At 52.6% G+C, this 13,741-nt stretch overlaps 1 protein-coding gene across 1 annotated transcript in view; it reads left to right on the top strand.

The window, feature by feature from the left end:
- Positions 1 to 10,461: 10,461 nt before the first annotated feature.
- Positions 10,462 to 13,741, top strand: part of IGSF21 (immunoglobin superfamily member 21) — a 40,839-nt gene continuing 37,559 nt past the window's right edge. The window contains exon 1 of the mRNA XM_065696574.1: positions 10,462 to 10,672. Coding sequence (XP_065552646.1) covers positions 10,615 to 10,672 — 58 coding nt within the window. The 5' untranslated portion in view covers positions 10,462 to 10,614. The remainder of the gene's footprint in view (positions 10,673 to 13,741) is intronic.

Raw genomic sequence — 13,741 nt, 5'->3', positions numbered from 1 at the left:
ATTGGGGGGGCAGGGATGAGATGTGAAATGAGATGACAGCTGAGAGAGGCTTGGGTGAGATTGTGATTGCAGGAGTGTAAACAGGGAGGCGATGCACCCGCCGGCATCTCTGTTTAAACAGACGTCGGCTGCTGTTTGCTCTTGCGGAGTTGGGTGATGAGAAGTGTTGAGAAGCCGCTCGCCCCGGTGCCAGCCAGGATTGCCCCAAGACAAGCCCTGGAAATCCCTCTGCAAACCTCTCAGGGATGTATTTGCCTTACTATGGGCAGGGAAATAGGGAAAGGGAAGGTAGGAGCCAGCAGCCCCCCTGCTTCTGCTGTGCCAGGGAGACAGGCGAGGGCTGGAGGGGACCTTGTCTCATTGCATTTGGCTGGGTCCCAGTGAGCTCCTGCCTTCCCAGCCTTGGCTTTTCCCAAGGTTTAGGGCATCTGTGGAGGAGCTGAGGTCAAAAAGGGATGCAGACAGAGCTGGAATGCTACTGCTGCCATCAGCATCCCTCCTTGGTCCTTGTCTGGGGAGGAAGCACCGTTCAGGGTATGAGAGGTATGAAGTATATAACACCTTATTCCCCAAGACACAGCTCCTGTATTGGGTGACTTTTCCATTCCAAAATATATGTATTGACCTATTAACATCCTGTAAACCCCCAACCTGTGTTGGATGAAGCCCAGATTAACCCCCTGAAACACAAGCAAGCTCAGGCCCGGCAGAGCAAGATGCAAAAAGGAGCTGACAGCCTTTTGCAAGCGAGCAATAATGACAGGCACTGGTAAATGAATAACAGAGAGAACCATGCCTGAGACGGCAGCAGGGCTGGGTTCTGCTGCCCTCGGCATTGGTGTTACCTGAAGGGAAAAGAGCTCTATAAAACACTGGAAAAACTGAATGATAGGAAGGTGGGCAGCGTGATGGGAGGGAGGTTGTGCGCTCCCCGAGGCGCTGCTCACTCCAGCTACAAAGCAAACAGCCCCCGTGTTCAGCCATGAGAGCAGAGCTGCAATAGGGATGTGCTCCCAGTATGTGTTATAGCAAGATACAGTAAAATCCCCATGGCTCCTGGCCACATCCAGCAGCCCTGCGCTGGTGGGGAGCTGCCCTCTGCCTTTAAAAGGAGATTGCCCCTCTCTCCGTGTGTCTGCTCATTGCTGTCTGATGTTGCTTAAGGGCAGAAACACATGGCATGGGTTGGATTTGGGGCTGGGAAGATGCTTTGAGGAGTTTTCCCCATTGTCTGGAGCAGCAACTGGGATTTTCTGGTTTTGCAGTGAGAATTTCCCCTGGGAAGTGGCCCTGACCATTAAGATGAGGACCTCTCCTCCCTGTGCTGCCTCCATCCCAAAGGATGCTGCATCCATGCACTGGTCCCATTTTATCCCCAGCACCTCCACGCCTGCACTTGAAGCCCTTCTTCCCAATCAGCAATTAATCCCCTAATGCCCATCCAAGGACAGGCTGCTTTCCTGGAGTCCTCAGTGAACACCAAGGATAAATTTGCCCCAAAATTATAGATATCTATGTATAAATCCCAAATCCACCTTCCTCACCAGTGCAGAGGCTTTGAGGCTCACTCTTTGGCTCTTCTTTCTGGGTAATCATTGATTTTACCCTACTGCAACAAGGGAATATCATTTACCCCTTTCCCTGCTCTTTCCTGGGCTCCTCCATGCCTTGCTGAAGCCACCATCAAGCTGGAACAGGATCCGCTCCCTAGCGCTGGTAGCTTGGCCATAAAACCCCATGAGATGCTGTAGGTAGCTCTGACCCAGCACCAGCTCCATCCTTTACCTTCTCAATTACATGGTAATGCATGTTAAAATTACATATTTATTTATAGCCTTTATTTTTGCCACCTCTCCCTTCCCAACCCCACGGTTTTTTTACAGCTCATCAGCCGTAACAAATTCGACTGCATAAAGCAAAGGTGCAGGTTATTATTGCCTCATGGAAATAAACGGGAGCAGCCGATCTTTATTCCCAAGCCTGGCATTTGTCTCCCTCAATGCTTAACACGGTCTCGGTCGACACTTCGGATTTGTTCCAGTCACTAAAGACGGTGACAAGCTCAGGGGGGGATATTCCCTCCCTCTCCTCACTCCTGCAGTTGGATATTGATGGTGAGCACCCCATTTTTGTTCACCGAGGGGATGCTCCTTTGCAAATATCCCTGTTATTTGTCCAAGGAGGGATGCTCCATTGCAGCCCCCACATTATTTGTTCGTTAGGGGGACGCTCTGTTTCAAATCCCCTATTATTTGCTCACCAAGGTGATTTTCCTTTCAACCCCCCCATAAATTGTTCAATGGAAGGATGCTCCTTTCCAAGCCCCCATTACTTTTTCACGGGGGAGTTGCTTTCTTGCAAACCCTCCATTATTTGTTCAAGGAAAGGTTATCTGTTTCAAACCCATAGAATCCCAGACTGGTTTTTATGGAAGGGACCTTAAAGCTCATCCAGTTTCAACCCCTGCCATGGGCAGGGGCACCTTCCACTGGAGCAGCTTGCCCCTATGTCCAACCTGGCCTTGAACACTGCCAGGGATGGGGCAGCCACAACTTCCTTGGACAGCCTCTTCCAGTACCTCACCATTCTCATAGTGAAGAATTTCTTCTTGTCTCCAACCTGAACTTCCCCTGCTTCAGTCTGAACCCATCACCCCTTGTCCCATCACTGCAGTCCCTGATGAAGAGTCCCTCTCCAGCATCCTTGCAGCCCCCTTCAGACACTGGAAGCTGCTCTGAGGTCTCCACGCAGCTTCTCCTCTCCAGCCTGAACAGCCCCAATGTTCTCATCCTGGCTCCATACGGGAGCTGCTCCAGCCCATGAGCATCCTCATGGCCTCCTCTGGCCTTGCTCCAACAGCTCCATGTCGTTTTTATGTTGGAGATACCAGAACTCCCAATTATTTATTCAAGGAGGTTGCATTGCAACCGTTGCAAACCCCTGGCAGTTGTTCCCTGCAGGGTTGCATGCCAGCTCCTCTTGCAAAACTCTGAGCTTTTGGGGTGGTTTTCTTGCAAAGCACTGACAGAGCAGAGGGCTCTGTTCTGGTTTTGGTTGCTGCAATGGAAACACAGCCACACTGAGAGAAGGCTTCCCCCGGTTTACAAGGGCTGAAGGAGGGATGGAGCCAATGGGACGGACACAGTGACATCTGGGAAGTGCCCAGTCCATTGGCCACCACTGGGTTAAGATGCCCCAAAAGCCAACAGGTATCACCCCACGGCGTGGTCGATGTCCCCATGTCTCAAACAGAGGGATGATGGAGGAGGCAGGCGATGGCCACGCTCAGCTGTGATTTCTCCATTTGCTCATTTTTATAGTGATTTCCTCCTTTTCTACCCATCCCATGGGGGGAAAGAGCTGAAACGAGTGTTCAGCAGGGCTGTCAGCATCACAGAAAAACCCTAAACTCACCGCTTGCTGTTTTCTTAACCCATTTTCAAGGCTGAGGAGCCTTGATTGAGCATTAGTGGGGTTTTCATGGGAATGTTGGGAAAACGGGGAAAAAAGGAGCATTCTTGTCAGTATCTTACGTTGTTCGGTGGAAATCAGTTTGGTGAAGATGAGGATGGATGTAACCCCCACCAGCTTAAGCCATGGGGCTGCTCCCAAGCAGCTTTCGAGGCCTTCTCACCCATCTATTTGCAGCATCATTTTAGTGCAAAAGTGGGGTTTGGGTAAGGCTGGACAATGGTATTTTCCATTCCTACTGCAAGATGTGTGGGGATGGAGATAGGAAAAGTGCCGTGGACAGGCTGCCTGCAACTTTTAATCTTATTTATATCCACCCCGTGTCTGTCATCAGCCTATTTATACAGCTGTGAAGATGTCCTCTCCGCAGTCTTATACGTATCTATATCTGTGCATATGCACTTATACATTTATATAGCTCCTGGGAGGATTCACTTAGTGCTGGGAGATGTTGCTTGGGGCTGTTTTGGGGTGAGCACAGTGGTTCTGGGATGAGCAGCCTACGAAAAAGCAGCAAAATGCTCCCAATGGTGGTTGGCTTTGAAGGAACTTTTTTCCCCTTTCAACTTGGAGGAGCTGCAAGAGCATCGGGTACAAAGCGCAGCCCCCAACTACAGCACCTAAATTTGGGGCCAGACTTGGGGGAGGTGATTCTAGGATGGAAAGGAATTATTAAGTTTTCTGGCAAATCATGGGTTTGGGTGGGAAATGAGAGAAGTGTTTGGGCTCAAAGGCGACGTGAGCAGCTGAACTGTTTCAGTTTGGGGCTTTTTAAGGCAGAAAGTGAAGCAATTTCTGTAACAAAATGTTCTTTTCAGCTGAAAATCCTGAAACCCTCCATTTGCAGGGAAGGAGAGAAAGGCCACGTTAATCCTTTAACATACTCCAGGTTTTCTAAACACATGACATTCAAACCCCAACACCCCCCCCCCCGAGTGACTTTCAGTCATCAAATACCGCAGTGCTGTGTGAAAAATCAGGGGGGTTCACTCCTCCACATCTCCATTTTGGTGGAAACCAGGCTGAGAACATTGGGGCTGTTCAGCCTGGAGAGGAGAAGCTGCGTGGAGACCTCAGAGCAGCTTCCAGGGTCTGAAAGGGGCTACAAGGATGCTGTAGAGGGGCTCTTCAGCAGGGACTGCAGTGATGGGACAAGGGGTGATGGGCTCAGACTGAAATAGGGCAAGTTCAGGTTGGAGATAAGGCAGAAGCTCTTCCCTGTGAGGGTGCTGAGGCGCTGGCACAGGGTGCCCAGAGAAGCTGTGGCTGCCCCATCCCTGGCAGTGCTCAAGGCCAGGTTGGACACAGGGGCTTGGAGCAAGCTGCTCCAGTGGAAGGGGTCCCTGCCCATGGCAGGGGTTGGAGCTGGAGGAGCTTTAAGGTCCCTTCAGCCCAAACCATGATTTGATTCCAAATCCAGCCTTAATACTAACTAGTGGGCTTGGGGGACTGAATTTTGCCCATATAGGAGGGATGTTTTCCCCTGTCATGCGCCCATATATTTTGCTGTAAGATCCCATTTTGGTGCCCAGATTAATGAAATAGGGACTTTTAAAATGTCTTAACCACTGCCATGGATTTATAATTATTAATACAAATAATAATGGAATCATTATGGCCCCAAATACCAGCCCTGGGATTTAGTCAACACACGGTAGAGCTGAGGCTGGCTTGAATAACGCTTTAATTTTTAGAGATTTGGGGATAAAAGCACATTTATCCACAGTTAGGCAGTGGATTTGGAGGCCCTGGGGTTTGCGTCTGCCTTTCTGCATCGATGTTGGAGCACATTGATTATAGTTTATTAATTATGGCATGTGCGCTATGAAAAGCCCCGTCCTAACACGAGGATGCTCTTTTGCTCCTCATGGTTTTCCACTGCTCATCTTGTCAAGGGAGGAGAAAAGCATTGGGGAAATCACTTTAATTCCCTCCTGCATTACAGAGCTCAGATGCTTCATGTGATCTGGCCAGAGCGGGCTCCATCGAGGGCATTCAGCGCTCAATGATACACTGAAAACAAAGGCAATGAGGTTTTTGAACATGGGAAACAATCCTTTGGTTTCATCTGCTTTGTTAAGGAAAACTGGTGTCAGGAATGCCAGAAAAGCTGCATTATAGAAACATGGGGTTCATTTGTACAATGGGGTTTTATTGGTGTAAAATGGGTGTTATGGGTGGGAAAAGCCAGACCTCGGGCTCCTGTGGTGTGTGCAGATGGTTTGGGTTAAGCATTATCCATTGGGTCATCCCATGATGACGGTTTTCTGCTTTTCCACTTCTGGTGTTTTGTGTTCAATGGAAAACTGCTTGTGAGGAAGAAAATGGATTATTTGAAGTCAGGCATCTGTGACTTGACCTGATTTTGCCCCATTTCAAGCCATTTGGGATGCAAAGAGGGATGAACCGGGCTTTGGGAGTGCTACGGTGGTATATGTTTTTCCAGGGGGTAATCAGCAAAAGATAATGGGAATGATCTGCAGCCAAGTACCCCTTCACACCATGGCTTTGATAATGGGAACGTGGATGGGAGGAGGCTTTGCTCTCCAAGCAACATGGGAAATCTCTCTCCTTGCCCAGAGAAGCTGTGGCTGCCCCATCCCTGGCAGTGCTCAAGGCCAGGTTGGACACAGGGGCTTGGAGCAAGCTGCTCCAGTGGAAGGGGTCCCTGCCCGGGGCAGGGGTTGGAGCTGGATGGGCTTTAAGGTCCCTTCCAACCCAAACCAGGCTGGGATTCTATGGTGATGGCTTTGCAGTAGGGATTGCAGGATGCAGCTCAGGTGGGAGCTGGGATGCTGAGGGATGACGATGCTCTTGGGGTGAGAACTCTCATCCTTTACCGCCCAAGTTAACTTATTATAGCTCCCAGCAAGCATTTTCCAGCACCAGGGATGATGCAAGATCTGGGTTTTAGGTACTAACTGAGATCCTGCATACATTACATAGAGTTTTCCCACCTACAAGGAAAAATCAGGTTATTGCAGGCTTAATGGGAACTTTCTCCACCAACTTGTTTTGCCGAGGAGCATCCCTCCAGTTTGGGATTTGCCCCATTTTGGGAGGCACTCAGCTCCTCTCAAAGGGCAGGGAGGGAGCTCTGTGCTGTTCTTTCCCTGTTTCCTCATTAATCTTGATTACAGAGCCCTTGTGCCCGACTTAATTTTCTTGTAGATGCCTATCAGTCATGTAGCTGGGAATCTTTCAAAAGCTAATGAGGAATCGCATCCTCGCCACGGTATTACTTGGATAATTAGCACACGGGCTTCTTCTGGAAAGGTCAGGAAAGAGGAGCTGAGAAATTGAGCCTTTTGGAGCCTTTTTTTGGACCAAATCGGGGTCAATGAGGACAGATGGAGGAGACTTGCCTGCAATACCCTGCCCTGGATTTAAGCTGCTCCCAAAGGATGGCAGGGATGAGATTTTGGACCTAGTTTTCCAGCTGGATCCATCCCCTCGCAAGGATGGGAAGGATGGGGGGATGACAGCTCCATCCCACAATAGAGAGATTTTTAGGGTACGATGCCTAAAGGAAGTGATCCAAATGGGATGGGGTTGCAGGAAAAACCCTATTCATTAAACATATATGGAATAACCACCCTCGTGGTCTGGATGGCTGCGTTTGGCTGGGAAAGGAGCATCACTCCCCATCGGCTCAGCTCATTTCAAGCCTTTCCAGGGGATGGAAACCCCAGGGGCTGTCAAGCAAGTGCCTTTTACCAGCCGCTGTATTCACACGGAATTAAAACCCAGGCGAAACCCAACTGAGCCAGACACCGCAATACAAACAGCAATATTCTTATCCAACCATTTACATCCTTTACTGTCTCCTTCAATGTCCTGAGATCCGGCTGATGGCCCGGGCGATGCTCGCTGGGTTTCCCTGCACTCAAATACTAAATCCGGAGGCTGCCAAAGACACTTTGCCGCGGGAAAACAAGGCCTGCTCTAAATGTTTCGGGATATTCAGTTTATGCTTCTCCCACTGGGTCAAGGCTTTTGCTCCGGGGGAAGGTTGTGCAGTGAAAAGGCAGAGCTGGAGCTGCGAGGGGCTGAAATGCAGCTTGAAAAGGGATGGGGTTTGGGTTTGATTTATTCTTATGTTAGAATCATAGAACCATGGAGTGGAAGAGACCTTAAAGCTCCTCCAGCTCCAACCCCTGCCACAGGCAGGGACCCCTTCCACTGGAGCAGCTTGCTCCAAGCCCCTGTGTCCAGCCTGGCCTTGAGCACTGCCAGGGATGGGGCAGCAATGCCTGAGCGTTTCTGCCTTTGCTTCCGTGCCAGCAGCCCTTTTATTCTTGCAAGGAGGTATCTCAGAGTGAAAGTATTAAACCTCCTCCTTCTTTGGACAACCCTTTTCCACTTCCCAGCTTAAAATCTTCACCTCTTTTGCACCTTACCCACGGGTTACTGCATCCCAGGGTGGAAAACATTGTTCTGAAACCTTTTGTCTGAGTAGATTTTTACATGTGGAAGTACAAAAGGAAATTAGAAATGGTTTGGTGCTGTAGATTGAGCTGAGCTCTTAGGCAGAAGCTCTTCCCTGTGAGGGTGCTGAGGCGCTGGCACAGGGTGCCCAGAGGAGCTGTGGCTGCCCCATCCCTGGCAGTGCTCAAGGCCAGGTTGGACACAGGGGCTTGGAGCAAGCTGCTCCAGTGGAAGGGGTCCCTGCCCGTGGCAGGGGTTGGAGCTGGGTGAGCTTTAAGGTCCCTTCAACCCAAACCAGGCTGGGATTCTATGATTCCAGCTTGCTTGGGTTGGGAATGGAAAAAGGGATGAGTGATGGAGCCAGGGTTTGCAGCTCAGCACAGGGAGTAAAACCCACATCTCAGTGGAGACGTCTCGGAGCAGTGGCTCTTACAGGAGCTGACAGCACCATTTGGGTCATGCGCGGGCTGTTAACCCACAGACCGGCCCTAAAACAGCAGCGCGCTTGGCTTGGCTGAACTCGGTTTTACCTCGGGGCCACCTATTGAGGCTGAAGCTCTCTTAGGATGTGCAGGGATATGTTCTGCCTACCCCTGTTCATTGTATTCCCAGGAGAGTAAAGAAAAGGCACCGTCTCTCAGGGGGTCCATCAAATCCACGCTCAGATAAAGTGAGATTTGATTTCCAGACATCTCCATGCAAGAATGAACGGCGGCTTTTCCCAGCGGATGAAAGGCACGGAGAGAAGGAAGAGAAAACCCAGCTCACTCGAAGGAAATTCAGCACCTAATTGGTTTTATTTAATATTTGATGGACTGATCTGTGCAGAACCTGATTGCTTGCAGGGTGGTTATTTAAGAAACAAGCTTAACCCGCCAGTTTTAGCAGATTGGTGTCTCTGGTTGTGCTGCAATCACAGCACGGGGACTGTTCCCTATCCTCATCCCAAGGAAACCTTTTGCTCCGATGCTTCTTTTGGGCATATTTAAGCCCCAAAAGATGATTCTGACTTCTTTGGGATGGATTATTTTGCATGGGGCTGGCTTTGTGCAGCTGGAGATGTGGGGCCTTTGTGTAATTTTGGGAAGCATTAGGGTTAAGCTGGGCTTGAGGACTGTAAGAAAAGGCACTGGGGAGACAGAGTGACCATATGGGACAAGGGAAAATCAAAAGCAATTGCAAAAAGTTCATTAACAAAGAAAAGAGTTGTGGTTTTTAGGAACTGCTTCTTCTAAGGTGGAATAGGAATAGAAAGTGGCATCCATCCTCGAGGAAAAGCTTCCTCCAGCCCCCTAATCCCTTCTGCCGTGGCTGTTTGCAAGCCCCATCCCGCTCCCTCCCTACCTGGGCTCTTCATAAATAAGTCACATCTTCCCCTATGTCCAGGAACTAATTGGATCTGGGGAGTTGGAGAAAACAAGGTCATCTGCACAGCAGGACCACGGAGGGATGCACATCCCTGGCCAGTGTATTGGTCTGGGGGACTGAATGGCTCCAGGGCTGGATTCTGCTGCTATGGGGCTGCAGGGAGAGGGGGATTGCTGAAGGAAAAGGGTCGGGTGGAAACTGCTGCCCCAGGGCTACTTGTGCCTGTACCCCTCATCCCTCCCCATGCTGGACCACACAACCCTGCCTGCATCTCTTCCCATCCCGAACACCACATCCCTGCCTGCACCCTGTCCCCATTCCTGTATCCCTCTCCCTGCCTTTATCCCTTCCCCTCCTTCACCCCACATTCCTGCCTGCTTCCAGCACCCTTCCTATGACCCCATTCCCCCGACGGTGCCCCCCCCTTCCTGGATCGCACATCCCTTCCTGCATCCCCTCCCTAAACCGCTCACATCCTCCTGCACCCCACACAACGCCCCCCCCCCCACCCTGTCACCCCCAATACACCACGCAACCCCACGTACACTGCACAACCCCTCCCGCACCTCCTACCGAACCGTGCACCTCCTTCTCCGCCTCGCACCCCCGTACATCGCGCACCCCCTCCATTCACTGCCTTAACCTCCCCGACACTGCTCTGCCGCCTCCCCCGACCGTGCCTCCCCTTCTCCACCCCTCATCCCCCCTCGCATCCCCTTCTCCTTTGACACCGCCACTTTGCGAACCCCTCCTTTCATCCTTCTCTCCTTGGACGCCCCCCCCCCCCCCCCCCCCGAGACCCCTCCATTACCTTCTCCCCTTGCATTACCCCCCTTTGGTTCCCCCACTTCCATCCCTCCGCCTCGCTTCCCCCCCTCCCCTTGCTTCTTCCCCCCTTCTTTGCTTCCTCCCCCTTTTTGCGACCCCCCCACTTCATCCCACTCCGCATCCTCCTCTCCTCCCCCCCCCCCTTTGCATTCTCCCCGTTGTATCCCCCCCGCTTTACGACCCTCTCCCCCTTCGCACCCCCCCGTCCATCCCTCCCCCTGCATCCCCCCTTACACCGCGCTCCCTCCCCGCTCCCCTCCATCGCTCCCGCCCCTCCAGCACCTCCCGGGGGCCGGGCCGGGGCGGGCTCAGCCGGCGGGGGGGGGGCGGCCGCAGCTCGCTCCGCTCCCGCTCCAATAAATCGGCTTAAGGGCGGCAGCGCGGCCGCGGAGCTGCCGCGGGGGGAGACGCGCACGCACGGAGCCGGGCCGAGCCCCCGCCGCGATGCCCGCCTGCCCCCCGGGCAGGGGGCTGGGGCACCAGTGAGCCCTATGGGGCTGCCCCCCAGCCGCGGGCATCATGCGGACGATGAGCCCCCTGTGCCTGCTGCTCTGGGACCTCCTCGACGTGGCGCTAGGTGAGTGTCGCCCCCCCCACCCCGGGCATAGGGACACCCCCTTCGGCCGCTGAAGTAAAGGGGTGCTCACCTGCACCACGATAAACGTGAGGGGTCTGTGGGGTCTGCACCCTCCGAGGGTCGGGGGGTGATGGGGAGCTATAGAGGGTGTAGGGAGGGGGGCAGACACCCCGTTTGGAGCCGGTAATAGCGCACCCGTTAATAGGGCACTGGGTTTGGAGCCGGCGGTGGGGCACTTGTTAATGGGGCGCCCCTTTTGGACCCGTTAATGGGGCACCCCCCTAAGGATGCTGGTGTTGGACCTGTTAATGAGGCAGTGGTTAACAGAGGATCCCTTAACAGGGCACCTGCTTTAGGAAGGGGTGCTGAGGGAGAGGGTGAGGAGATAGGGGGATGCTCATCCCTCATACCTTGAGCAGCATCATGGTGGGGGGCACTGGTATCCCTCTTCCCTGCTGCTCCGTACCTCTGCTCTGAGTCCCAGCTCTGCTGCTGATCACTCCATACAGGAAGGGTTCTGTGCCCTGGGGACCCCCATGAGATACAGCTTTATTTGGGGGGGGGGATTATTTCAGCACCCAGGGGCACCCCAGCCCCTTGGCCATGCCCCAAACCCCATAGGTAGGATGGAGAGATACCCAGCAGGGAAAAGCAGTCCCTGAATTCCCACTGTCCCGGGGGTTTGCAGCTGGCTGCGCACCTAAATGAACATCTTGTGGCCCCAGGTTGCCCCACAAAGGTTTTAATAAGAGCCCCCCCACCTCCCCATCCCCAAAAAGGGGGCTCCCAGGAGGTGGAAATTAACAGGGCAGGAAACTTTCCATTCCTCGCATCCCGCAGCCTGTGGTGTGGCAGCAATTGAATTTCTTGTGCATTGAAGGCAATTTCCCTGCTCTTTCCACTTATTCCCTGCATGTCCGCCCCCCCAACATCACTTGCTGTTGGGTCTCAGGTGGCTGCTCTGTAATGAGCACAACGAGCCCGGCTGCTCTCCGAAGGCTGAGAGGCTTCGGGTGATGGAGGGATGAGCGGGACCTGCTCGATATCCCCTCTGGTTTGGGTTAATAATGTACTTTTTCCTCTCCGGAAAGCCGCCGTCAGCTGCTGCAGGGCACAGGGAGGGGGAGCAGCAGCCGCGCTCTGCAGGGCTGAGCAGGGAGAGGGTCACACAATGGACCCAATTCTTCCCCAGCATCTCCAAAACCATCCCTCAAGGACCACGGACCATTGAGTTAGCCAGATCCCGACTTAGATTTGGCTGAATCAGGGTGGGAAGGCACCCTGCATCCTCTGCATCCCTCTTTGATGGGTTTTATGCGCTGCCAGGCTGCGGCTGATGCTCTTTTTCCTCTTCCGTGCATCCCGAGCACCCCACTGGCATCGTGCTGCCGAACACATGGTCCGTAATAAAACCTGTGTGGCTTGGGGTGGGGGGAACAGCAAATCCAGTCGTGCTTCCCTCCTGGATCTCCGCTTCACCTCCACCATGGTTTTACGGTCGCAGGTAGATGATTGTCATGGAGCAACGCTTCCGCCTGGCTTCTCCCCATCCATCACTGGTGCATGGATCATTTTTCCTCATTTTCCCCCCTTTTTATCACTGTAAACTGGGTGATTGCTCTTCTGCTGCTGGTTTGTGAGAGCAGGCACGGCTAAATCTGTGCATGCAATGTGTCTATTGGGGGGAAATGAGAGATAAAAGTTGCTTTGTGCTGGATCTAGAGGAAACCAGTGGCACTGGGGGGGTCGTGGGTAATGAAGTGACGTGGGAGGAGGGTCTCATGGGTAGGTTCAATGGGCAGTGTTTCTGTTTGGACACCCAAAAGCCAAGTTTTGGCTGTTAAAATCATGCTGGAACTTTGCTGCTTTCCCATATCCTAAGGATCAGCTGCGTTAACTGTCTCCTAGCGCTGGGCAGAGAAATGAAAGAGCCAATTTGTGCTCTGCTTTTCCAGTAAACAGCTAAAAAACCCTTGTTAGAGCCTGGCTTTGGGGTGGGTGCTCCCATCCCGACACCTCCCTTTGCTCGGGGCAGCAGGAGGCTGCAGAAGCTGAGCGCTGCTCCCGATATTCAGTGGGCAGATGGCTTTTCTGTGGCTGACAGCATCCTTGGCTGGAGCTGCAGTGTTGTAGCAGCAAGGGAGGATGTGCCCAAGGAGGTCCTTCCACTCCTTATCCCAGCACTTTCCTTGCAAGGGATGGAGCAGGATCCGGCTGGGAAGATGCAGCCGGAAGATGTGCTCTTCCCTGCAAGAGCATTTGCCCTCAGCATCTTCCCTATGTCTCCAAAAGCATTTTCAAGGGGAAATCTTGCCTGTTCTATTGTCACCTTATGTATTGCTTGTCGGGATGCTGCCCCGATGCTGCTGCATCCCGAAGTTCTGCTTATGGCACAGGGGAAAGCACTACAAATGCTTCCCATCCTGTAAAGCATCTGCACCTTCACGTGGGAGCCTTTTGGGGCTTTCCATCTATCTCCTCATAATGAAAACCCATTTTCTTTACCCGAAGGAAGCTGCTTGCTTCCTCAGTGTGTGGTAGGTCGGCTGGATCCTTACGGATGTGTTATACATCCCTCCAGGGAGCATCACCCCTTGTAATACAGCTTTTTGCTTTCCCTTATAACAAGCTCAATCTCTTCCCTTGGCCAGAAAACGTTGCCTAGGGCAGGGCTAAGTGGGTTAAGGAACCATCAAGATGAGAAAATCAGGGCATGTGGAGGAGGCGAGCGGCTGGACCATGGATAATGACAGAGCTGTAGCCTCAGGGCCCCCCCCTTCCTGGTTTTGGAAAGCTGGGAAGCCCCATCTGCAAGCAGAGCGATGGTTTCTTGGCATGGCTGAAATCAGGGCTGGCTGATGAGCCGGCGCTCCGCTTGTCACCTGAAATATGCTTCCCATAAAGTGTTCGTCAGGGTTTGTTTTACAGCCGTGTAAAATCAGAGCCGTGTTCTGCAAGCGTGGAAGGGAGGGCTAAATGTGGTGTGTTTTGATCCCAATGAGATATTCCTGTCCTCTTCCTCCGAGGGCTTTGCTTTAGCTTCTGTATTTCCCCCTCCACCGCACCTCC

The sequence above is a fragment of the Lathamus discolor genome, chromosome 16 (assembly GCF_037157495.1).
Source record: "Lathamus discolor isolate bLatDis1 chromosome 16, bLatDis1.hap1, whole genome shotgun sequence".
NCBI classification, from domain to species: Eukaryota; Metazoa; Chordata; class Aves; order Psittaciformes; family Psittacidae; genus Lathamus; species Lathamus discolor.
The sequence above is the reverse complement of the archived record's forward strand: the minus strand, read 5'-3'. Positions and strand labels throughout refer to the sequence as shown.